The following is a 27,253-nucleotide window of genomic DNA, read 5'->3' as shown; positions in this document are numbered from 1 at the left end:
CATTAATATTTTAAATTACTCTACATTTTAGTGACAGATTAAAATCTAAGCTTACTATAGACAAGAGTTTACTATATAATGAAAGGAAATTTTATCTGGAAGGTTATAAGTGAATGTCAGGTCAGGGCAAGTTGTCACGTGTTTGAAATGAAATGTATACTACTGTATATGAAATGTATCTATTAATTAAAATATGTGTTGGTCAAAACAATGGTTTAATATTTTTACATGTGGCTTTTACATTTTTGCTGTTTCATGAATTGTATTGTGTTTCATAATTGTTTTACTTTTGCTTAAAAGCACATTGCGGCTTAATTTCAGGTTCCGCTGTGACAACTTACCCCATACAGGGTGATAACATGTGTTCAATTAACTGAATGTTTTTTCCAAGGGTAAAAACTGTGGAAAAGTCCTTTTCTTTTCTTTTCTTTTTTCTTTCCCTGAGAAATATGTGAATGTATATGTGAAAACTATCCCTCACTCAATTTGTGTGTAAAATGTTCAGATAGATAGATAGATATTCTGTGCTGAATTGTGTGTGGTCAGGGATCGAGGGGTGGGGAAAGGCACTGAGGCAGAAGTGGGCAGGCTGTGTTTGCACGGGAATATAACTAACTTTCCCTCGAGGAAAGGCCTTATTTCATTAGTCGCCGTTACTGTCGCGGTCTGAATATTAACGATACCGAAGATGAGAGAAGTTTTGATCTTTCTCGTGTTTTTGTTTGCGACCTTTTCTCCGCTTCACTGCAATCAGCAGCAGGGCTTGATCCCCGAGGGTAAGGCTATGATTTCAGCTTATCACAGCTTAGATAAACCACACACACCGCTTCTGTACATGATAATGTAAGTTAACTCACTACTGCAATTTTACCATGATTCAGTGTAAGGGTTCGTGGCAAACCTGACTTGCTAGGTAAAGTTAGCCAGGCGTTACGGACTCACGCCGCTGACGTGGACCCCTTCATGCAGAGATCAGCGATGATGATTTACAACAAAATCACAGTGCAGACAGTTTACTTCATATCTCAAACTGTAGTTGTGCGCAATAAGAGTAACAAAATGCGCAAAAACATTGTTACTTACATTGTACCTACGCGTACCTAGTTTTCTCGTAACCAGATATTGTCTAGGTAACCAGGAATTCTTGTAAATTGCATTGCAAAAGAAAACACTACATATGATAGAACACGTATTCGTACATTGGCTAATATCTGGCTTTCTTGCGCCAGGTTTAAACATGGTATGTTAATATTCCAGCTGTGCATGGAGTTCCTGTCTGATCCTCACAAGAGATGTGGGATACCCATTAGGATGTGCTCTTCCAGCACGTAGGCAGAAGAACCGAGCAGAAGTTTGACGAAAACCTCTCTGATTTGTGTTTTCTGTGTCTCAGGAGATCTTCTAGTGCTGACTGTAGCCACGCAGGAGACCGATGGCTTCAGACGTTTTATGAGATCCGCAAAACTCTTTAATTACACCATCAAGGTGAGGCACTTTTTCCAGCAGTTTCCCTTTGAGAAAGTAATGAATATAATGTTCAGTTAAACACTGAGCATGTTAATAAAGTTTAAAGTTCTATTTAAAGGAATAGTTCACCCCAAAATGGGTCATTTTCTCACCCTCAAGTTGGTCCAAACCAGTATGAATGTCTAGCTTCTGCTGGACACAAAAGAAAATACTTTGAAGAATGTTTTTGGGTGAACTATCCCTTGAAGTCTTTACTTAACTTTACTTAAGGTTATAATCCAAGGTATATAAATTGCATTATGACATTATTTTCATGACAGTTAAACACATTTTCTTTCAAAAGTGCTAATTACCATAATGCCATAATCCAAAGGAAATGTGTGATGAAAATCAGTTTTATTTGCTATAATACACAAAAACATAATGATATACTGTTAGTATAAATCCTTACTAACTTCAATTTATTCTGATTTAAATAGTTCTATTAATTAAATCTATTAAATTCTATTAATCTAGTATCATCCTGTCATATCATCCTGTCATATATTTGGTTAAATTCAATTAAAATAAATAAAAAATAAATTTCGATAATTTCAATACAGCAGATACTACCATCATGTATGCTTATAGTCAAAAGTTTAAGCTTAGTTTTCTTAATGTAAAATGTTATTTTGGTCACACTTTATTTTAGGGTCTTTTAACTAGTTGCTTATTAGCATGCATATTACTAGGATATTGGCTGTTTATTAGTACTTATTAAGCACATATTAATACTTTATTCTGCATGAACATATTCTACATCCCTTAATCCTACCAATACCTAAACGTAAAGGGTTAGTTCACCAAAAAATGAAAATTTTGTCATTTATTACTCACCCTCATGTTGTTCCACACCCGTAAAACCTTCGTTCATCTTCAGAACACAAATTACATTTACATTTACATTTAGTCATTTAGCAGACGCTTTTATCCAAAGCGACTTACAAATGAGAGTAGTAGAATCAATTAAATCAACATGAGAACAACAGTGTATAAGTGCTGAGTGAAGTCACAGTTATGTCAGTAAAGTGCTCATAGCGAATTTTTTTTTTTTTTTTTTTTTTTTTTTTTTTTTAAATAAATAAATACACAGATAGGAGAAGAATATTAGTCAAGGTAAGTGCTACTACTACTGGGTCAAGTGCTGACGAAAAAGATACGTCTTTAGCATTTTTTTGAAAATGGCTAGAGACTCGGCTGCTCGGATAGAGCGTGGTAGGTCATTCCACCAGCCAGGAACAGTCCCGGAGAAGGTCCGTGAGAGTGATTTTGTGCCCCTATGTGATGGCACCACAAGGCGCCGTTCACTTGCAGAACGCAGGTTTCTGGAGGGCGCGTAAGTCTGAAGTAGTCTGAATTAAGATATTTTTGTTGAAATCCGTTGGCTCCGTGAGGCCTCCGTAGGGAGCAATGGACACTTCCTCTCTCAAGATCCATTAATGTACTAAAATCATATTTAAATCAGTTCATGTGAGTACAGTGGTTCGATATTAATATTATAAAGCGACGCAAATATTTTTGGTGCACCAAAAAAACAAAATAACGACTTATTTAGTGATGGCCGATTTCAAAAAACTTAATTTGCGTTCCGAAGATTAACGAAGGTCTTACGGGTGTGAAATGGCATGAGGGTGTGTAATAAATTACATTATTTTCATTTTCACTACCTTACTAACTATTAATAAGCAGTGATTAGGAGTTTACTGAGGCAAAAGTCATAGTTAATAGTTAGTTAATAGTGAGAATTGGAATCAATCTAAAGTGTGGTGTTAATTCTTATGATTTCAGGGTGAAATATGACCCTGACATATTTGTTGGATGGACCCTGTATAGCAGTATAAGTTAGGTCTATAATCTACAGACTGATGCCTGACATTCCTTTGTGTTTTTTTAGGTTCTCGGAAAGGGGGAAACATGGAAAGGTGGAGATTACATGTCACCTCCAGGTGGAGGGCAGAAAGTGCGCCTGCTGAAGTCTGCTCTGGAGGACATACATGAGGAGAACAAAGTCATTCTTTTTGTGGAGAGGTAGTTATGTCCGTTATAATTAAATACATTATATCTGGAGTGTGTTGATAATATCTGTACTCCCACAAGCATCAGTGTTGATCATTGACAGCAACAATTATTTATGCTCTGGCTTTCCACAGCTATGATGTAATCTTTTCTTCTGGTCCAAAAGAGCTGCTGAAGAAGTTTCAGCAGGCCAAACACAAAGTTGTGTTTTCTGCCGAGACGCTCATCTGGCCAGACCGTCACCTGGAAGACAAACATCCTCATGTCAGGGAAGGGAAGAGGTTCCTTGGAGCAGGAGGTATTGCTCTCTTTTCTGTTATCATTGAAGAGCTTTAGACATACTGTATGCTCTGTTTGCTTAATTTCGTATAGTTTTGGATGTTATTGGGAAGTTTGTATTAACGAGTGTGTTCAAATCACTTAAGTTGGAATAAGATGTCAAAGTCTTTTTCTATAAAACAGCAATATTTTTGTACTCTACTAATAAAGAATGCACATTAGGTGTGTTTTTGCTTTTTTAATGTTTTATGAAGTCACTGTAACCTTAATCATTATAGATTGTGTTGTAATTTTTCAATACTATAAAATTTTGCTCTTGAAACTTAGCTAGTTTTTATTTTACAACAACTTCTCCTTGGTCTTTAAATATGACTGACATTAATTTAATGATTAAATTAGCACTCTTATGGATATGATATGATACTATTTTGTAATTATCATTTAAATCTGATTATTTTTCAAATAGTTTGTTATAAATCAACATCTCAGAAAAAATATTATTGGGTTTCTAATCAAAATATTCTTTTACAAAATAGAGCATTGATTTCATACATGTCCACTGTAGAGGACACCAGGATTTAAATCATGTTTGTCAGGCATTTTGGGAGACACAACAAGTGAATAGCGAAATAAATTATATATCAATATTTCTATTAATTATTAGATATTATTATGAAAATGTTGCCAATTATTACTCCCATTATTACACTTCTTTTTCATTACATGTTGCTCCAAGAACACATTAATATGCAAATTAGATACAGTGTATCGATGCATTGTATTGAATGGGAAAACTTATGTATGGCTATTTTATCCACATATGGCATAAAGTAAAATGGTATATCAATTAATTCCATTATAGAATCATCTTTAAACAAAGTTTGGTTAAAAAAAATCCTGAAGCCTTAAAATTGATTGGTGAATAAATAAAAAATTCATGTCATTTTTTTTTTAAACAACTCAATCCTGGTGTCCACTACAGACGACATAGCATAACATACAGAATAAAATTTAATTTTTCAAAAATGTTTTTTTTTTTTTTTTTATTTGTTTCTTATGCTCTAAGCAATGTAATGACATGAAAAAATACTAAATTCAAAAAACGTTTTTTTTTCTGGGTCCCAAAAGGATTTTATATACACTACATTTATAGCACCATATATTTAACCAAAAAATGAGTAATTAGTAACGTAAATTAAGAAATTATATTTAATTTAAATACAAAGGGTTTTTTTTAGGACCATTATGACTGTATTTTTGTGACATTATTTTTATGATAATTTTATGATAATTAACCAACAGCAAAAAAATCATTGTCTTGGCAAGATAAAATTGCTATATTAAATGACAACTATGATACTTGTACTTTACAGTTCCAATTACAGTAAGAAGAATGACTTTTTTCAGAATACAGTAGGTGCTTTAATTGGGGTTTGTTTATTTCAAAACTCTGGAAACAGCAATTATCATATTTTTGGTTTTACAGTTGATGAATGCTAATAATGTGCTAATAATGTTTAATAATTCATCATGCATTAGCTAATACCAAACATACCACCAACCAAAATCTATTTTAATCTTAGAATTTACTGGTTGAATATAATTGTGATTAGCTCACATTCTCGTGTTTGAAGAGAGTTACATTTACTAAGAATTGCTTACCAAGAAGTTTCAGGCTTCTTCTCTTTTTAAATTTCCTTTTTCACAATCTCTGAGAATGTTCCAGAATCATTCATATTTATAGGGTGATGTCAGAGATTAACAGCTGTGAAATAATCAGCACATACTTTTTACGGTCTGTATTGTCATCTGTGGCCTCACTGAAAAAATCATGCAGTTTCACATCTAAACCAGATAATAACACGTTTTGCATGTATTTATAGGCATTTCTCATTGTAATGCTGGGTGTTTTCTTTTTTCTAGGCTTCATTGGTTATGCACCCAACCTTAAAGAGATGCTTTCTGACTGGTCAGGAGCAGATAGTGACAGTGACCAACTCTTTTTCACCAAGATATATATCAACCCAGAGAAAAGAGTGAGTGTTGTTTTTGGTATAGATTCTATTTTAAGTGGTGGCAACCATGGTGTGGTTTCCTAAAACTTTACTGCTCTGTTTTAGGAGATGTTGCCTTGTTTACAGAATGCACATTCAAGTTCACAGTTTTCAGTAATGACACATATTAAATTTGTGTATGCTGCGTTTTCTTCTTCCCTGTCATTTCCTCTTTAGAAGTCCATAAATATAACTCTGGACAACAAGTGCAGATTGTTCCAGAATCTTCATGGAGCTCTGGGTAAGTGTATCATTTTGTGTTCTCACCGCCTGATTTAGAAACATAGCCGTTATAAGATTTTAATTGGAGAGGAGTTCCAACATAAACTCTATGGAGACTTTAAAGAGGCTTCTGCAAAATTCGCAGTAACATCAGCTCTCTAAAGGAGAACATCCTGTTTTATGCTCTCCAAAGTGCAGCGTCAGTACAGTTCTTGCTCTCTGATACCTGCTGGGAAGTTTCCTCTTCCTGTAACCTGTAAGTTTAATGAGGAACCGCTAATGAAATGCTTTGCTGAGGGTCTCAAATGCTGATTGGTTTCATGTGGACTAAAGCTCTTCTGTTTTCTACTCGACTGGCAGCTGTAGTTTTGACTCTCTGCCAGATTGTGGGAGGAGAGTGAGCTTCCCAGTTGCCTGTAATGGCATTTGTGGCTGGAATGCTAGAGCTGTAAGATGTGCCTGTGCACACGTACACCATCTCAGCAGGATGTTACTTACAACCCAGGTGTGCGCCACTGCAGCTACTGTATAGTTTTGCTTAAAGAATACACTGTACATTTTGTCAGAGGAAAGGCATCATAATATTTAGGTATGCTGTCATTTGTATGAGATTAAAAGTGCAATATGTAAGATTTTTGCAGTAAAATATCCAAAAAACCACTAGGCCAGTGTTATATATTTTGTTCATTTGAGTACTTACAATATCCCAAATGTTTGCAACTATTTGTAAATCATGACAAAATTGCAATTTTAACCAAGGCTCCGGGACGTGTGAGGAGTCGCCTGTCAATTGCGTCATACCCGGTTTTATTTTGTAGAAACCATGGAAACACCGAAGATGCTTTAATATTTACATGTTGTAATAGACAAGGGAACAACTGTTTTGATATATTTATAGACAGAAAAATAATTGTTATATAGCTCAACACGTTTAGTCTTATTGTTTAAATCAAATTTTCTTGATTTTTTTCAAGTACCATGCTTTACCATGCCTCAGAGAAAAACACTATTTTGTGAAGTAGCTAACATAGCATGATCAGATGCAGCTTTATTTTTATTTACAGTAATACAGAATTTTCTCCATCATGCAATATGTTTTAAAATGAATTGCATGCCATTTATCAACACCATCAAGCCATCCAGTATTTAATATGATATTCTAAAATCAATCTATCTTACTGCAGTGAGTCTCAAACAAGTCTCTCACTGCAGCTGTGAACGCACAGAGTAATGTTATAACATCATTTTCAACACACTCAAATGTATCTAATATGATAAACAGAGCTGTGTTACCTCATACTCATGACCGGAGAAGCAGAAGCGGCGCCGGCGACTGTGACATAATAAAAGTCCCGCTGCTCGTGAGGCGTGTGTTGCGTAATCGCTCCAGTGGCCTCGTTCAGCTCCACAACACTCGGTTCTGCTCTGCTTCATACTACAGTAACGTTAATAATCACATCCATGAGCATGATTTCTTCCTGAGTCCTATCCCGATTATTTCCACTGGCTGTGATTTGAAGGCCACATGTCCCAAGATTCCTTGCTCAAATTTGCAATCATCAAGCTACACCTTTGTTTTGAATAGGCCTCTAGCGACCTCTAGCGGACAGACAATTTTACATATTGCACTTTTAATAACAATAAAGAAAACAAGAGTGTGTAAACTATGAGTTCATATAAATACTCTTTGTATGGTTCAGTATTTCTGTTTAAAACATCTTTCTAAATTAACCAACCTATTGACATGAGAAATTATACCCCCCACATTTTAACCTTGCGATTCATTTTGAAATTCATGACAAATTCATACATGTTTGATTCGGGTATAACTGAGCTTTTTTTTTTTTTTTTTTTTTTTTGGTCCTAAAAGTTTATTCTGATAGAATTGCGCATCATATGTTTAAGTACTTAGTAATATATTCATTAACAAGATGTAATTATAGGCTTAGGGTTTGGGTCAGAAATGAACTTTTCATTAAGGGACTATATTTGCCACCTGGAATTGAAGTCAGCTGCATCGGACGTGGCATTTATGTTCATTTACACAGACTGATCAATTCATTTACAATGCTGATCAAAGGTGGCATACATGTATTTACACAAGAAATGCATAATGTAAATGTAACGTATGGGACGGGACAATGGAGTTGGAGATCCACGTCTAGGCTTTATTAATAGGATGAGCGTAGTCGTACAGGCAGAGGGTCAAACACCAGCAAACAGATACAGGAAGTCAAAGCAAAAGAGTAATCCAAACAAAAGTCTACGCAGGCAGCAAATGATCATAAACAATGAAACAGTCCAGGGTCAAAAACACAGGCAAGGCAAGGCAAGGCAAGGCAAGGCAAGGCAAGGCAAGGCAAGGCAAGGCAAGGCAAGGCAAGGCAAGGCAAGGCAAGGCAAGGCAAGGCAAGGCAAGGCAAGGAACAAGGAACAAGGAACAAGGAACAAGGAGACAAGATCGGATACAAGACTAAACAATATTCAGCCTTGTGTGAGTTAGAGTGCAGCTTATAAAGTGTCACTGATGGGAAACAGGTGTGAGTGTGTGATTAGTTCCTAGATGGGGAATTGTGGGAAATGGAGTCCATATAACCAAGTTGATGAACACAGACCCAGGGCACGTGTAACAGTAGATAGCCTACATAAAGTATATATATAATAAAGTATATATATAATAAAGTATATATATAAAAAAGTATATATATATATATATATATATATATATATATATATATATATATATATATATTATTAAAAAAAAAAATAGGAACTCATTACAGGGTGAGGCTGCATTTTACAACAAGAGTCATTATTGTTAATTATTGTAATATTGTAATAATGATTATTAATATTGATTAATAGAATACATAAATAAACATTTTTGTCTTTGGGTTGTTGATTTTTATGTCATCAACATCAAGAGTTCAAATTGGTTATTTCAGTAGCATCATATGGTTTTTCAAACTGGGAAAAAATGATAGGTAACACTTTATTTTACAGTGTTCTTGTTAGACATGTTAAATGTATTTACTATAGCAATGATTATAAATTGTGCATAATTACATGCAACTAACCCTAAACCACACCGTAATCCTATTCTAACCTTATATTAAGTACATGTAGTAGTTCATTAATATTACTCAGTACTTAAATGTATAATTGCACTGTAACACGGACAGCTTAAAATAAAGCATAAGGAAATTATATTCAGAAATCGAGCAAAGAATGTTCCACATCATTGAAGTGATCTGCTTCGGTTTAGTGTAAAACCTGATATAATGCTGCAATCAACATTTTTCATTCATTTTTCACATTTCACCTAAATCACGACAGTCCTAATAGATTTAGTTTAATTGTGCAAGGTCTTTTTTTTGCCCCATTTTTGTCCATTTTTGTTTATTTTGGTGACATTTTTGCTCCAAGCCCCCATTAATTTCCATCCCTGGTTAGGTTTAAGATTAGGGTTTCCTGTAATTATGCATAATTCACTGTTATCAGTACAGTAGGTACATATAACGTGTAACATATTACCAAGGGGCAGCATGTATATTGAAATTAGTATAGGGCCTAAAACAGACCCTTGTGGCACTCCTTAATTTACTGACGATAATTCCCTGTTTAAATAAACAAAACGGGAACGGTCTGATAGGTAAGATCTAAACCACCTTAATGCCTGTCCCCGAATAGCAGTGTAATTTTGGAGTATGTCATGATCTATAGTGTTGAACGCAGCACTTAAGATCAAGTAAATCTAGTATTGAGATCCAACCTTGATTAGTTTTTTTTTGTAAGAAAAAGTACAATTGAGCAGACACAACTTTTTCTAGAATTTATATAAATATTGAATATATTATAAATATTAACTTTTAAGAAAAGAAACATCAAACTGTGAATGTTGCGATGAATCCCTCATTCATCCTAATGGTAATATCAGATCCATTGGCATTCATGTGAACAGTGAAAAGTTCACTGTTTAAGCTTAAAAAGGTTGTTTCAAAAGCTTTTTTTATGCTTTCAAGATCAGAGGTATCCATTACAGATACCCAAGAGAGATTCATCCAAACGTTTGTGGAGGAAATCCTTTATAAATGGGTCTGTGGATATTTATGGCTATTTAACTAACTACACAATGATTCAAACAGAATTCATGATTTAATAGATAACTGTAGAACAAAATTATTATATAGAAAATTAATCTGAATATTACATTTTTTTAATAATTATTTTTTTTATTGCATGACCAGATGAAGTCGTGCTGAAGTTTGAAGATGGACGTGTGCGAGCCAGAAATGTCCTTTATGACACTCTACCCGTTATTATACATGGCAACGGACCCACCAAAGTAAATCAATTTTCTGTCATGATCCAAATAATTAAGCTGTCTGTCTTTTTCAGTTTAATCATTTTTATTACATGCCATTTCTTTCAGCTTCAGATAAACTACCTAGGGAACTATATCCCAAATCTGTGGACATTTGAGACTGGCTGCAAAATTTCTAATGAGGATCTGCGTCCGCTTTCTGGACTCCAGGTGGGCCTCACATTTACTGCTCTTACCACAGTTTCCCAGCAGTGTTTTTTTTTTGTTGTTAAAATAACTCAGAACTTTATTCTTATTGCTAAATATAGTGGTGCCGGTATGATGTCAGAACCCGGAAGACTAATTCGCTGCTGATTCCTGTGAGATTTTCCTATGGGGATGTATGTGTAAAATAAAGCTTGTGGTAAACATAACCTGACTATACTTTAACGTTTTGTTCTACAACATAAATTACACACACCCAAACCGAAAACACAAATTTTGAAGCAGTTATGTTAATTTTTGAAAATGTATGTTTTTAATGTGCATCTAGATAAGACAGCTTGGGGTGTGAGTGTGTGCAGTGAACAAAACGTCAAAGTATCGTCAAGTTAACGTTTACCACAGGCTTTATTTTACACACAAATCGAAAAACCCCATTATAAATCCCATAGGAAAATCTCAAACGAACCAGCGGCGAATTAGTCTTCCAGTTTCTGACGTCATCCCTGCACCACTATATTCTGAAGACATTTATAAAGGTATTGTTGTTTTTTAGATTGTTTTATTAAATAATTCTAAGTCCACTTTTATAGAGCCCCACATGACTTGAAGGGGAAAATAGATATCGTTATTATTAAAGGTCCCGTTTTTCGTGTTTTTTTGAAGCTTTGATTGTGTTTATAGTGTGCAATATAACATGTGTTCATGTTTCGCGTGTAAAAAAACACAGTATTTTTCACATAATTTACTTATCTGTATAACACTGTTTCCACTGTCATAAAAACGGGCTGATGACTTCCTTGTTCTATGAAGTCCCTCCTTCAGAAATACGTAATGAGTTCTGATTGTGCCAGCGTTTCCTGTGTTGTGATTCGACAGCAGCTTAGCGAACCTTGCCCGGAAAGGTCACGCCTCTTACCATAACGTGGAGATGCACGCGCTCAGTGTTATTGTAAACATGTCTTTAATTTTACCCTATCAATTTGAGCCGGAATCAGACCCGGTGATTGGACTGCGGGATGAAAATAACAGCGTTTCGACGACATGGCGACAAACACACTCTACAAACGCAACTCTTGTGTATTCCTGTGGGCGGAGGTTAGTCAAAAAACTGTTTTAGTGACGTCATTAAAGAAGGAAGTAGAGGGATGTAGTCCAAACTGACCGTTCGATGTAGGCGACTTCTGTTATATAAAATATCTCGCTTGGCTATGAACTTTGAGCTTTAAAATTTTACAGATTTTATTTATACTCTAACAACAACATTACACACTAACTTAAGTTTGAAACATGGGATCATGAAGAGCGGGACCTTTAAGGAATGGGAATGAATTCTTAATTTGTGGCCACAGTATATTTTTTTTCTTCTGCGTGTCATGTGTGGGGCTCCATACCTCTTTTTAAATAATCATGATAATAATGTAGTAGTTGTTACTTTAAAGAGCAGTTTATACCTGATCTGACCCTTAAAAAGAACCGGTGGTACCTGCTTCACATTAAATATGATTGTTGATACTGCATATTGTATAATAAAAAAAAAAAAAAATCTAAAATTGTAGTAAAAAGCTGGATTGTATACATAGTTAAATTAATAGGAAATATTACAATGTTTAAATTATTATTAAAATGTTAAAATAATATACAATCAAACTCACTACATTAATTTACACCAATAAAAGCCATTTTTAATAACTTTACACTATAAGCATTCATAGAAACTTCTATATAGAGTTAAAACATATGTATTTCAATTTAATAATTGTTTTGTGTATTAATTGTTTTTTTTTGTTTTCTTGTTTTTCTGCAGGAGAGTGAATATCCTGTTGTGGTCATTGGGGTCTTCATCCAGCAGGCCACCCCCTTCGTCACTGTGTTCTTTGAGCGCTTACTTAACCTCAAATACCCCAAAAACCGGCTCAGATTATTCATTTATAATCAGGTAAAATATTATGTGCATATTTATAACTCCTTTAAGCACTTTTTAACAGCTTTAAAAGTTTCATTTGTTAACATTAGTCAACTACATTAGTTAACATGAACTAAAAATGAACTAATAACCAACAACTTTTACTAATATATATTTAAAATCAAAAGTTGTATTTGTTAACATTAGTCAATGCACCGTGAACTACTATGAACAGTGAACTAACATTAATAAATTCTTTAAAAGTATATTCCTCATATTGCTCATTGTTAGTTCATGTTAGCTAATGCATTTACTAATGTTTACAGATGTTGCCAGGTAAGCTCTTAAAATTTGACATTCTTTATTTGAATCTATCTTACAAGACATAATGTGCTAATTCTATATAAAACTAACAATTTAAATTCAAGTTCTGTCATGAAACTCCAGATGGCACAGGCCGATAGGTCCTCAACTCAACCTGCTCGTAATCACAATGTTATCTATAGGGCACAGCTGATTGGTTCCTACTGTATCAGTAACCAATGAACTTGCTGCTCAACCTTCAAATCCTGGTCAGCATTTCAGAAACCCTCCACCTTCCCCAGCTCCACCTGTATAGATCTTCTATGGGTAATTCATGTATAGCAGTAGCATGTCTTACTCGTTCTGCAGCAGCAGCAATAATAACAGCAGCTTAGCAGATCTTTTCCACCAAGGCCAAACATATCAATGTTGTCATATCCATTACCATGCCACACCGTTCTAGAGCTGTCATGACAGAATAAGATCAGTGTCAGGAAACTTAAACACCTGTCCTATCCTGTTTAATACAGTGTGCCTGTTGAGTATCATGTTATCTTCTTCTCTTCAAGTTGGGTCTTCATTGTTAAAGGCAGATCAGATTGAATGTTTTTTGAGCAGCGGTTTTATTCTTTTATGTGTTAATGAATTGAATTGCCTACATTGACGTTCATTATTGTTATTGCTCTTTTTTATATTCATTACATAATAATGAGGGACAATATTTCTGAAATATTTCTTTTGCAGGAATCACACCACGAACAACAAGTGCTTACATTTCTAAAGCATCATGAGTCTGAATACCTTAGTGTGAGGCTGATTGGACCAGAGGAGGATATAGATCCTGTGACCTCACGTAATATTGGCTTGTAAGTGTGCTTTTTAAATTCAGATTTTTTTTTTTTTTTTCAAAAATCAAACAAAGTAGCTACATTTTAATATGGTGCACCTAAACACCATATGGAAACTGGCAAACAGTTTGTCGTTGTACAAATGGCTCCTCTATGCTTTGAATATTCCATTAATTTCTTTCTTTTTCTTTTTTGTTGCAGCGATATGTGTCGAGACGACATTGACTGTGAATACTTCTTCAGCATAGACGTGGATGTGGTTTTAAAGAATGAAGACACACTTAAAATCCTAATTGAGCTCAATAAGTAAGTGAAAAGAAATTTACTTGACAAATGAAGGCAAATTGTGGCAGTTCTCTTTATTGAGTTTATGTCCTCTAATGAAATAAACTACTTTTCACAATTTTTTTCGTTTTTGAAAGTTTTAAGTTTGTATGATAGTGTATAGTAATGTATTTGGTGGTTTTAAATAGGGCTGCACGATTAATCGCATGCTATTCTCACGCGCATTTCGTCAGTAAAGCCGGTTCCCTGATTACCGCTAAATCGCCATCACCTGCTTTCAAATGAAGCGGCATTTAATAGACAGAGCCGTAGATCACTGAAAAGCCACGCAATATCGCGTTCATATCGCAGATGAATCGCCTGCGATAATGAACGCGATATTGCGTGGCTTGTCCGTGAACTACGGCTCCGTCTATTAAAAGGCGCTCCGTTTAAAAACAGGTGATGGCGATTTAGCGGTAATCAGGGAACCGGCTTTACTGACGAAATGCGCGTGAGAATAGCATGCGATTAATCGTGCAGCCCTAGTTTTAAAAGAATTTTAAAGCTGTTAAGTTTGTAAGTAAGCACAAATAATGCACGTATAGTAATGCACTTACTGTGTCAAGACTTTCTGGACGATTTTTAAAAGCAGAAATGTGAAGCTTGTGTTTTATTACAGTGTTTATGTATCATCAGTGTTGGGGAAAGTTACTTTCAAAAGTAATTCATTACAATATTGCTTTACACCCTAAAAAGTAACTAATTGGGTCATTTAGTTACTTCAAATGGAAAGTAATGTGTTACATTACTATTGCGATACTTTTTCTCACCTGAGCTGGACTTGCTTGTTTATTTAATAAAAAAAACCCTACAAAAGTTCTATTTTGGCAAACGTAAAGGTCCTTTCACACCAATAGTGAAATGAAAAAGCCTCAGACTGAAGGAAATGCATATTTACGCGTGTACAGTAGCTCAACGATACTGATTATTTGTATCATTGAACTGGATCATCGAATGTCAGCAGCAAAGACATTGATTCATAAAGTGAAATTAAATACAAAAATATAATTGTATTATTTAACATATTTAATTATTGCATGTTTGCGTAATATTCAGTGTTTGCATTTCTCTGTTTTTATTCATTTTGAGGAATACTGAATCTAAGTTAAGTGGAGAAACTTCTAGTTATTACACTTAATTTCCAATGGGCCCTTTTTCTTTGATTATAATCATTATTTTTATGAACCTCACAGGCCTTTCATTGCACCAATGATGACCAAACCTGGGCGACTGTGGACAAACTTCTGGGGTGCACTCAGTGCAGACGGGTACTACGCCAGGTCAGAGGATTACGTGGACATAGTTCAAGGACGCCGCATGTAAGTTGATTTTTAGTTAATTTAATGTGTTCTGTTATTTTATACAGTCATGTGACATCATAGAGATAACATCTCATAGAGATGTTCTGTATGTATATGTGCGCATTTTTATCTAATTTGAGTGATCATTTTCTTTAGTATGTAAAATGATGAGTGCAAGTCTTTGAAATTCATCAAACCAGGATGAATGCAAATATGTGATCATTCTCTGGTGTCTCCACAGGGGTTTGTGGAATGTGCCATACGTCTCTCACATATTCCTGGTAAAAGCGGATACATTGAGGACTGACCTCAAAGCTCCTGACCTGTTTGAATCCGCAACTCTTGATCCAGATATGGCCTTCTGCGCCAATGTTCGGAACAAGGTCAGACATTAAACTCAAATAAATATTGCACAAATCACTATAAGAAATCACTTAGTGACAAGTATAATAAACTACCAATTACTCTTCTGTCAATGATTTATATGTTTTTGTTTGTTTGTTTGTTTTTTCATTCCTAGGGTGTCTTCATGTTTGTAACAAATATGCACACTTTCGGTCGAGTTTTATCAACTGACAGTTATCAGACAAATCACTTGCACAATGATCTCTGGCAGATCTTTGAAAATCCTGTGGTAAGATAAAAAATCATTTCAGACAATATTTATTCAAATATTATACAAGACATTTTTACTTTATTGTTAATTTATTTACTGTTTGTTTTTGCCTAATTATTTTCTGTGGAACAGGAATGGGAGGAAAGATACATTCATGAGAATTATTCCAAAATTTTGAGAGATGGACTTATAGAAACTGTGAGTATTCACCCAGAGCATAATAGCAGCATTTTAATATTAAATACTATACCCGATTAGGTAACACTTTATAATAACTCACGCTATGAAGCATTAGTTAAGCATTAGTAAAGAGTCAAGTTATCATTTATAAAACATTAATTGACATTAGTAAGCCGTTTATAAATACAGCTATAAATGCTTTGTTCTTGATTTATAAGCATATCTATAATGAGAATCTATAATTTATTAATGATCAATTCATAATTTCTAAATTATGTGTTTCATTTTTCCCAAACCAATTATTTAGGAGTTGTCAGTGGTTCATAAGATAATTTAGGAAGTTTAAGTAAATGATTAATAAAATATTTAAATGTACATTTATGCATCTTATTATTTAGACATAGTATTAGCAAAGTCCCTTTAAGACAAGTCATTTCACTCGGCGGCCATCTTTGAAACGCCTCTCGGGCATCCTGGGCATCATGCCCTATCTCTTTGAATGGGGAAACATCAAATTCTCCAAAACTGTTTGCCAACCTTACGATTACATTTCATATTTGAAATCACCAATGAAATCTAACAACAACTGTGGTTTTAACATTTTTTTAAATGTTTTATCCAAACGCTCAAATCATGACAAAAAAACGTATTTTTTAGGCTGGATCAAGCTAATGCGCATACGCAAACATAAATGCACGTCTCTTCTGCCATGTTTCAGAGGCGTGTGTCTGACTGTTTCTATAGAAACCGGTGCTTTTAACGGCTGCAGCAGTGATGCGATGACTTTACCAGTCAGCGATTGGCTCTTATTTAGAAGGCAGGACTTATTCCGCCATATTGCGCGTTACACTTTCTCCCATTCAAAACAATACGAGTGACACGTCTTGTGTTATTCTATAGTTTTTGGTATTAGTTACTTGGTGTGTTAATAAATGCTTTATTAACACATATTCCTAGTGTTGAAACTACCTCAGTACTAACTTTAAAACATTAGAGAGCAGCAGTGCAGAAGATCACCGAACCTTTAAATCTCATTTATAAAAGCTTTACAAAGCATAAATAGTCCTTATTTTAGATGAGCTCACAAAAATAGTTAACTGACTTCTTCTAAATGTTTTATAATTGCCTGAATTAATCATGAATGGCAGTAGGAATATGTGTTAAAGGTGCCATCAAACTTTTTTTTTTATAAAAGTCTAAGGTGTCGCCTGAATGTGTCTGTGAAGTTTCAGCTCAAAATACCCCATAGATTTTTTTTAATTAATTTTTTTAGCTGCCTATTTTGGTGCATCATTAACTATGCACCGATTCATGGGCTGCTGGCCCTTTAAATCTCATGCTCCCTGCCCATCGAGCTCGCGACTCTATAATACAGTGCATTTACAAAGTTCACACAGCTAATATAACCCTCAAATGGATCTTTACAAGATGTTCGTCATGTATGCTGCATGCATGCTTCGGGTCATGTGAGTATAGTATTTATTTGGGTGTTTATATTTGATTCTGAACAAGTTTGATAGTGCTCCGTGGCTAAAGCTAACATTACACACCGTTGGAGAGATTTATAAAGAATGAAGTTGTGTTCATGAATTATACAGACTGCAAGTGTTTAAAAATGAAAATAGTGACGGCTCTTGTCTCTGTGAATACAGTAAGAAACGATGGTAACTTTAACCAACAGTAGCCTACATTAGCAACATGCTAACGAAACATTTAGAAAGACAATTTACAAATATCACTAAAAATATCATGATATCATGGATCACGTCAGTTATTGCTCATTTATCCTGCTCTTGTTATTCAACTATGCCAAGATAAATTTAATTTTTAATTCTAGGGCACCTTTAATAAAGCATTTATTAAACACTAAGTAACTATTACTGTGTCTAAATAATATGATGTATAAATGAATGTTTACATAGTTTATTAATCATTTACTTACACTTCCTAAATGATCTTATGAACCGCTGACAACTCCTAAATAAGTGGTTTGTAAATAATGTAATACTTAATTTAGAAATGATAAATTGATTATTAATAAAGTATGAAAATACAATTATTAAACACATTATAGATATGCCAATTAATAATAAATCATTTATAGCTGTATTTATAAACTGCTTACTAATGTTGATTAATGCTTTATAAGGGATGAATTAACTATTTACTTATAATTAACTAATGCTTTATAGCGTGCAGTTATTATAAAGTGTTACCTAACATCAGAGACGTTTTAAAAAAACATTTAAAAATCTTACCGACCCCAAGCTTTTGAACCGTATTGTCTATATTGGTAACTCTTTACTTCAGTAGTCCACTTTAGGCACTCTACTAACTATACGTGACTTTGCAACTGCATGTCAACTGAAGGTGATGATACACAGGATGTGCAACAAATTTCTATCTGGATACTTTAGATTGAAATTTGTTGCCCAAGCAACATCACTCAAAAAGATGCCCCGTGTATCATCACCTTAACTCTCATTAGAGTATTAGCTTTTATTTTGAATGTCCCACAACAGACATTCTATATACTATAAGTAACTTTGCAACTACATGTCAACTTATTCTACTAACCCAAACTCTAACACTAATATAACAGTCTACTAATACTCTAATTCCAAGAGTTAGTTGACATGTAGTTGCGAAGTTACTATAGTCAGCAGGAGTGAAATAAAGTGTTACCAGTATTTTTAGGTGTTAGGGGTTTGTTAAAATCACCAAACTTAAATAGGAGAAATAGTAACAGTGATGGCAAGCACCACAAAAAAAGTCTTTATAATTTAAACTTTGTTTATTTGGAATTCTCTGTGTAGCCGTGCCCTGATGTGTACTGGTTCCCTATTTTCACCGACGTGGGCTGCAATCATCTCGTTGAAGAAATGGAAAATTTTGGCCAGTGGTCGGGAGGTGGAAATGTGGTACGTTGATGTTGTTTTTCTGTCTTTCATCCCTATTGCCTTACCTTAGTATTTCTCTGATCTGTTTTGTACTTTTAGGACAACAGGATCCAAGGTGGATATGAAAACGTCCCCACAATTGATATCCACATGAATCAAGTGGGCTATGAAAAAGAATGGCAAAAGTTCCTTTTGGATTATATAGCGCCTGTCACCGAGAAAATGTTTCCAGGGTACTACACAAGGGTAAGGCTTTCTTTGTTCTCCTGACATTGAAAAACGAATTATACTTGTCTTGAAGTACACTACCGGTCAAAAGTTTCAATTAATTACGATTTTTTAATGTTTTTGAAAGAAGTCTCTAATGCTCACCAAGGCTGCATTTATTGGATTAAAAAATACAGTAAATATTTCTCTAGATATATCTGTCTCCATATACAGTACAGTCCAAAAGTTTGGAACCACTAAGATTTTTTATGTTTTTAAAATAAGTTTCGTCTGCTCACCAAGGCTACATTTATTTAATTAAAAATACAGTAAAAACAGTAATATTGTGAAATATTATTACAATTTAAAATAACTGTTTTCTATTTGAATATATTTCACAAAGTAATTTATTCCTGTGATGCAAAGCTGAATTTTCAGCATCATTACTCCAGTCTTCAGTGTCACATGATCCTTCAGAAATCATTCTAATATGCTGATCTGCTGCTCAAGAAACTTTTAATGTGTACAATTGTACAAAATATTTGTGTACAATATTTTTTTTCAGGATTATTTGATGAATAAAAAGTTCAAAAGAACAGTGTTTATCTGAAATCTAATCTTTTGTAACATTATAAATGTCTTTACTGCCACTTTTGATTAATTTAATGCATCCTTGTTGAATAAAAGTATTAATTTCTTTCATTTCTTTAAAAAAAAAATAAAATAAAAATTCTTACTGACCCCAAACTTTTGAACGGTAGTGTATAATGTTACAAAACCTTTGTATTTCAGATAAATGCTGTTCTTAAGAACTTTCTATTCATAAAGGAATCCTGAAAAAAAAAAAAAAGTACACAACTGTTTTCAACATTGAAAATAATCATAAATGTTTATTGAGCAGCAAATCAGCATATTAGAATGATTTCTGAAGGATCATGTGACACTGACGACTGGAGTAACGATGCTGAAAATTCAGCTTTGCATCACAGGAATAAATTACTTTGTCAAATATATTAAAATAGTACACAGTTATTTTAATTTGTAATAATATTTCACAATATTACTGTTTTTTACTGTATTTTTAATTAAATAAATGTAGCCTTGGTGAGCAGACGAAACGTCTTTTAAAAACATTAAAAATCTTAGTTGTTCCAAACTTTTGGACTGTACTGTATATCTAGAGGATTGGTGCGGTCTCTCTTTCACGCCGGAAAGCCCGCTGATCGTGTAGCCTGTATACCAGATGCGCCATCGTCTCAACATTTTTATTTATCTTTATTTTCACCATGGAAACCATGGAAAGTCAAGACTTCTCACTTTACACCTACCTCTGATTAGGCGTAAGAGTTAGTCTCAGACGTGCACTACGCCCAGATGGTGCAACAGGTATTAGTTCTATGCAGGACTTAAAACGCATTTTATGTTAAGCTGAAAATTCTGTCATTTATTACTCATCCTCATGCCGTTCCACACCCATAAGACCTTCGTTCATCTTCAGTACACAAATTAAGATCTTTTAGTTGAAATCCGATGGCTCCGTGAGGCCTCCATAGGGAGCAATGACATTTCCTCTCTCAAGATCCATTAATGTACTAAAAACATATTTAAATCAGTTCATGTGAGCACAGTGGTTCAATATTAATATTATAAGCGACGAGAATATTTTTGGTGCGCCAAAAAAACAAAATAACGACTTATTTAGTGATGGCCGATTTCAAAACACTGCTTCAGGAAGCATTGGAGCATAATGAATCAGTGGATCGAATCATGATTCAGATTGCTTGTCAAACTGTCAACGGCTGAAATCACGTGACTTTGGCGCTCCAAACAGCAGCTTCGATACACTGATTCATGTGTGCTCCGATGCTTCCTGAAGCAGTGTTTTGAAAGGGTGAGTGATAAATGAGTAATAAATGACAGAATTTTCATTTTTGGGTGAACTAACCCTTTAACACTTCTGTCTATTCCTTTTCTCTATTCAAAGTTTGTCTCAGCAGCTTTGTGAAATGGTTTTATGTTTTACTGCTGTTTAGGAGAACTCTTAGTGGTAAGATAAAATGTTTTGTTTATATTTTAATATATTTTAAATGAAATTTAAAGTTACACTGTCCTTAGGATGGTGTAACTGGTGTGACCGCAACGGGCCCCGCGCTTAATGGGTCCCCATGCCATCGCAAACAGAGCGTCAGGGAGACCACCACACCGAATACGTTCTTCATTTGTCATTCAAATACAATAAATATATATTTATATTCTTTATTTTATATTATATATATATATATATATATATATATATATATATATATATATACATATATTAATATTCAGTCGGGTAATGTTTGCATGATATACCTTAAAGTCAAAATGAAGCGGTGTGAGAGCTCAGGATATAATCAGAATTCTTTTATCCTTGTGGTCACAAAAATTTCTGTTATGTTCCAGAATGGGGGTGTTTATATTTTTTCTTTGGGCCAGCTGAACTTCTACACATGAATACTGCATGATGACTCTGCATCTGTCTGTGTGATTGTCTCCTGCAGGCTCAGTTTGATCTGGCATTTGTAGTTCGATATAAACCTGATGAACAGCCTTCATTAAGACCACATCATGACGCTTCCACTTTCACTATTAATATAGCTCTCAATCAAGTGGGGGTTGATTATCAGGTGAGTGATTATCAGGTGGCTGTGCTATATGTGTTAAATATTTGACTTTTTTTTACTTTTTACTCTAAAAAAGTGAAACGACTGTGTCAAGTGCATTTTTATATTGGTCTAATCGAAAATCATGGTTTCTTTGGAACACAAATTAAGATATTTTTGATGAAATCCGACGGTTTCTGAAGCACACACAGGCAGCAGTGTCGTTGTACCTTATGAGGCCCAGAAAGGTAGTAAAGACATCGTTAAAATAGTCCATGTGACTACAGTGGTTCAACCTTAATGTTTGGAAGTGATGAGAATAATTTTTGTGCGCAAAAAAAAAACAAAAATAACTTTATTTAACAATTTGAAATGTTGTCATATGCAGTTGACACAGTAAACGCAGTACTGCTCAGTATTGGCAGTCGCTGTTCACATGAGCAGTACGACGCATGCATGTGATGCTGATGCAGGAGCCGGCCAATAATGAGCCAGTGTTGTGGCGTAGAACATGGAAGCTGTGCACAAACTTGAGAGTGTTTAATGTTCAGTTATGTTGGTATTTAGAACTGTTACACTTGGTTAGCATTATACTGAAGAGTGGAGCTATTTCTTAGGCTGAGGACGGGTACACAGCAGATTTAGCATGCTAATATGTGCTGTTGCTTGTAGAGTGCTGCAGTGATGACGTATTTTTGTAGGCCAACCCGAAAGTTAGCATCACCCTGGTTCCCTCGACAAAAACCCAAGAGGATTTTTCTATTGGCTTTTGGATTATTGCAGAAAAATGAGAGGGGGTGACCAACAAAAGCGTTCTTTCACGTTTTGTTCATCATAATAAATGAACATGAAAATGAACACTTTTAAGAATTTTGAAGCGTAAATACAATCGGCAGAAGTCAAAAGCTAACAGCAGGGCCTGGCAATAATCAAACGACACCATCGTCATGGTCGCTCGACTTCAACATCAGCATCACTAAACTTCTGACAGCTATTTTAGTCTTCATTTTAAAGAAAATCCCTGTAATTTCATTTTAATAATTTGCATGAAAAAACAATGGACTTGTGACAAGGCCCCTGAAATAATCAGGTCTTCATTTTTAAGCTTTCATTTAGTGATGAGGGATTTTTTTGCTAGACAAAGAGCAGGAGAAATACTATGCAAGTGTCTCAGAGCCAGCAAAAGCTATGCAAAGAGTGACTGTTTATCTCACAGAGTAAGATGCAGCCTGCAGAAATCACATGCATGGTTGATGTTCTCACTGGAACTACCTACTGTAGCCAAAGCACAATAAAGTCAGTTAGACATTCCCAAAGCCCATATTTACAAAATATAGATTCTGGGAATCAATACGCTGGTCTCATGAGACCAAATGAATCATTTTGGATCTAACAGCATCCAAAATGTTATGGTGTTGCTAGAGGAGGAGTACAGTGAGAAGTGTCTGGTTCCCACAGTAAAGTTCAGTGGTAGCAAAGCTCTTATATAGGGATGTATGAGTGCTGAAGGTGTGAGGGAGTTGTGCTTTATCAATGAATTCCCACACCACTGTGTAATGTAATACATTGTAATACAAGATGTTACCCTTTCCTCATTCCCTGCATTGTTATGCATTTTTTCAACATGACAATGAGGATATGCATTCTCCCAAGCTGAAAAACCTTCTGTGGACATGTATTGCACTCTTAACACTCTTGAGCGCCTGTGGGGGATTCTGTAGAGACGAGTTGAGCAACACTCCCCATTAAAGGGCATTTAAAGGGTTAGTTCACCCAAAAATGAAAATAATGTAATTTATTACTCACTCTCATGCCGTTCCACACCCGTAAGACCTTCGTTCATCTTCGGAACACAAATGAAGATATCTTTGTTGAAATCCGATGGCTCAGTGAGGCCTGCATAGAGAGCAATGACGTTTCCTCCGTCAAAATCCATTAATGTACTAAAAACACATTTAAATCAGTTCATGTGAGCACAGTGGTTCAATATTAATATTATAAAGCGACGAGAATATTTTTGGTGTGCCAAAAAAACAAAATAACAACTTATATAGTGATGGCCGATTTCAAAACACTGCTTCAGGAAGCTTCAGAGTGTTATGAATCTGCGTTTCGAATTATGATTCAGATCGCGTGTCAAACTGCTGAAATCACGTGACTTTGGCGCTCCGAACCGCTGATTCGACACGCTGATTCATAACGCCTCGAAGCTTCATAAAGCAGTGTTTTGAAATCAGCCATCACTAAATAAGTCGTTATTTTGTTGTTATTCTCGCCGCTTTATAATATTAATATTGAACCACTGTACTCACATGAACCGATTTAAATATGTTTTTAGTACATTAATGGATCTTGAGAGAGGAAATGTCATTGCTGGCTATGAAGGCCTCACTGAGCCATCGGATTTCAACAAAGATATCTTAAATTGTGTTCCGAAGATTAACGAAGGTCTTACGGGTGTGGAACGACATGAGGGTGAATAATAATTGACAGAATTTTCATTTTTGGGTGAACTAACCCTTTAAGGAGCTCATCATCCAGGAGTTAAACAGGACAGATGTGACAATTTGTCATGAACTTGTACACTCTGTGCCAAGAAGGGTCAGAGCAGTATATTCAAAATTATGGAGGGCATACTAAATACTAGAATATTATACATTTGTTGAATTAAATCTAGGGTGTACTCATTTCTGCAATCCTTAATTTAAAAAAAAAATTGGCTAATTTACTTTTTTTTATGGTTAATAATGACATATATTTCTCAGTTTATATTGTGTATATGTTTAATACATTGTAGTTTTGCCATCTTTCCATGAATTGTATTAATCATTTTGTATTTGTACAGAGGGGGTATACTCATTTATGCTGTGCACTGTATATATATATATATATGTATGTATATATATATATATATATATATATATATATATATATATATATATATATATATATATACAGCTATGGAAGAAATTAAGAGACCACTCCAAGTTCAGAAATCAATGTTAAGTGGTCTCTTAATTTTTTCCATAGCTGTATATATATGTATGTATATATATATATATATATATATATATATATATATATATATATATATACACACACACACACACATTTACTTCATATCTTAAATTTAAGCTATGTAAACTATTGGTTTGTAAAAATGTTCTTAACATAACACAGCAGCATGTCTTGACCTGCAGCTCTCCCAAAAGCTTGAAATGTGCTGACATGCAGAAACCTTCTTAAATTTTCCAAGTGTTAAAACACCAATGGGTCTCTGGCATGGGAAGGCCTTTCATTCTACTTTTTGCAATGTAAATTATTACAGTATTTTTTATATGTCCTGTTTCTCTCCTTTTTCATCTTTGTAAAATGTTAACTTTTGTTTCTGCTATTTTAAAGCAGTTTGATAGAACAAGAGCACATTGTATTAACGATCAATGATTTTGTGTTCAGGGTGGCGGCTGTCGGTTCTTGAGGTACGACTGCTCCATTAAAGCTCCCAGGAAGGGCTGGGCGCTCATGCACCCTGGACGCCTCACTCACTACCATGAGGGTCTGCCCACCGTAGAGGGGGTTAGATACATCGCTGTCTCATTTGTGGATCCTTGAACTTCTTTTATTGGAATCTTGATTTTGCTTTGAATTCAGAAGACTCTTGAGTGCATAGTCCCACTGGAGGCTAGAAAAATAACCAGCAAGAACATTTTGACGCAGTGCCTTACATTGTGAATGTGTCAGTGTGTAAATATATTTCCACATTTTTTGTAACATAAAGGCATCTTTTAATAATGATCGATGAATGTTGAAAGCAGTTTGACAGATCACTATGCAATGTCATTTATATGTAGTGGCATTTTACTCATTTATTTATTGCCATTTATTGAAGGGAGTATTCCATACAGACGATGTGGATTTCAATAATTTATCTGTCCTTGCTTTGACATTCACAGGAGTTGTTTTCTTTATTGATGCCCTTCAAGCAATTGGTGCTGCTGTTTGAAAACAGTCAGACATATGGTTTGTTTTCTTACTGTTTAATGTTGCTTGTTCTTGTAATGTTTATAAATCAGTCATGCCATAGTCTTTTGGAAGAAAACACAATAAAAGCGAGAAAAATTCATAATGGTTAATGGTACAATTACACACACACACACACACACACACACACACATACAAAAGAAAATTCTGTCATTATTTTTCACCTGTTTTATTTGCACAAAAGAAGCAGGAGTATCTGTGTTGTGTCTGCAATTCACTGCTGTGTATGGCAAGCCGTTTTTATTTTTATGCATTCTCAGGATATGAATTCTTGATATAAACAATTCAAATGACCCTTCGCAAAGACCCGCCCCCCTTAGTTACTGTTGCTTTGTCCGACAAGCCATGGCACTGTCACGCCACACAGAGTGAAAAATACATCATGGAGCAAAGAGGACACTGACAACACGTCGACAGACAAGACAGAGCAGGTTACTTATGATATTAAACAAAGTCCCAGCTTTCAAACTGTAGTTTTTTTTTTTAAAGAAATTCGAACAATAAAACCATTTTGTGGCTCTTTAATGTGTCCCGACAGATCGCTGTAGCGCCTCAGCTCAAACGGCTCATGAACCGATCTTCTCTTTCTACTAGTTAATTTATAGCATCAAATAAACATGAATGAACATCAGAAGGAATGTTGTTTCAAACGCGGAAAGACGTTAGTACACACCATTTTTCAAATTCAAGTCCACCGAGGTTAATTTTCTAACTCCTGACTGCTTTGTTGGACAAAATGGCGGATTTGGCGTTATGATTGGTTAGACCGCTTGGAATTGCATTTCCACTAGTAAAAACTAGATTTCTTGATAGCTGTAATTGTATTTTCACTAGTGAAATGTCACCATAGGCTGCCATTCAAATTCAACTGTTGATCTCAAAAATGTATTTCTTACTAGTTGAAATTCCAATTTCACATATCAGAAATACAATTCTTACTAGTAAAAATGTGAATTTTTGATATCAAGAATTAATTTGGCACTAGTTGAAATGTCAGTTCTTGATACCAACAATTGAATTGCAACAAGTAAAAACATTTTTGAAATCTGAAAATGTATTACTGATATCAATACAATTTCAGATATCTAAAATGGCTTTCTTACTAGTTTAACAATCACATTCATGATATCAGAAACATTAGTGTAGTGACAATCAAATTATTGATATCAAAAATTAGCATGGTTACTAGTAGCAATTCAGTTGTTCACATCAAGAATAGATATTTGCACTAGTAACAAAGTAATTAATGATATCAAAAAATATTTTAGTTTTACTAGTAAGAATTGTACTTCTGATATGTGAAATTGGAATTTCAGCTAGTAAGAAATCAATTTTTGATATCAACAATTGAATTTGCCTATAGTGACATTTCACTTGTGA

The 27,253-nt window shown here is 34.6% G+C and overlaps 1 protein-coding gene across 3 annotated transcripts; it reads left to right on the top strand.

The window, feature by feature from the left end:
* The first annotated feature begins 565 nt into the window (after window positions 1-565).
* Window positions 566-26,311, top strand: plod1a (procollagen-lysine, 2-oxoglutarate 5-dioxygenase 1a). 3 transcript variants are annotated; one of them, XM_067395370.1, is made up of 20 exons: window positions 566-776; window positions 1,394-1,485; window positions 3,401-3,534; window positions 3,657-3,820; window positions 5,725-5,837; window positions 6,033-6,096; window positions 10,325-10,422; window positions 10,510-10,611; window positions 11,635-11,700; window positions 12,410-12,541; window positions 13,556-13,677; window positions 13,861-13,965; window positions 15,180-15,305; window positions 15,529-15,670; window positions 15,808-15,921; window positions 16,036-16,101; window positions 18,900-19,004; window positions 19,083-19,229; window positions 21,731-21,856; window positions 25,289-26,311. In XM_067395370.1, exons 1-20 carry the CDS (start codon window positions 689-691, stop codon window positions 25,442-25,444), a joined length of 2,262 nt encoding a protein of 753 aa, XP_067251471.1. In that variant the 5' UTR covers window positions 566-688; the 3' UTR covers window positions 25,445-26,311. The 3 variants fall into 3 exon arrangements, with proteins under 3 accessions (XP_067251471.1, XP_067251472.1, XP_067251473.1); XM_067395371.1 differs by lacking the exon at window positions 11,635-11,700 and having other exon boundaries at window positions 25,289-26,310; XM_067395372.1 differs by lacking the exon at window positions 566-776 and having other exon boundaries at window positions 1,395-1,485; window positions 3,689-3,820.
* The last annotated feature ends 942 nt before the right edge of the window (window positions 26,312-27,253 follow it).

The sequence above is a fragment of the Chanodichthys erythropterus genome, chromosome 9, assembly GCF_024489055.1.
Source record: "Chanodichthys erythropterus isolate Z2021 chromosome 9, ASM2448905v1, whole genome shotgun sequence".
NCBI lineage: Eukaryota > Metazoa > Chordata > Actinopteri > Cypriniformes > Xenocyprididae > Chanodichthys > Chanodichthys erythropterus.
The sequence above is the reverse complement of the archived record's forward strand: the minus strand, read 5'-3'. Positions and strand labels throughout refer to the sequence as shown.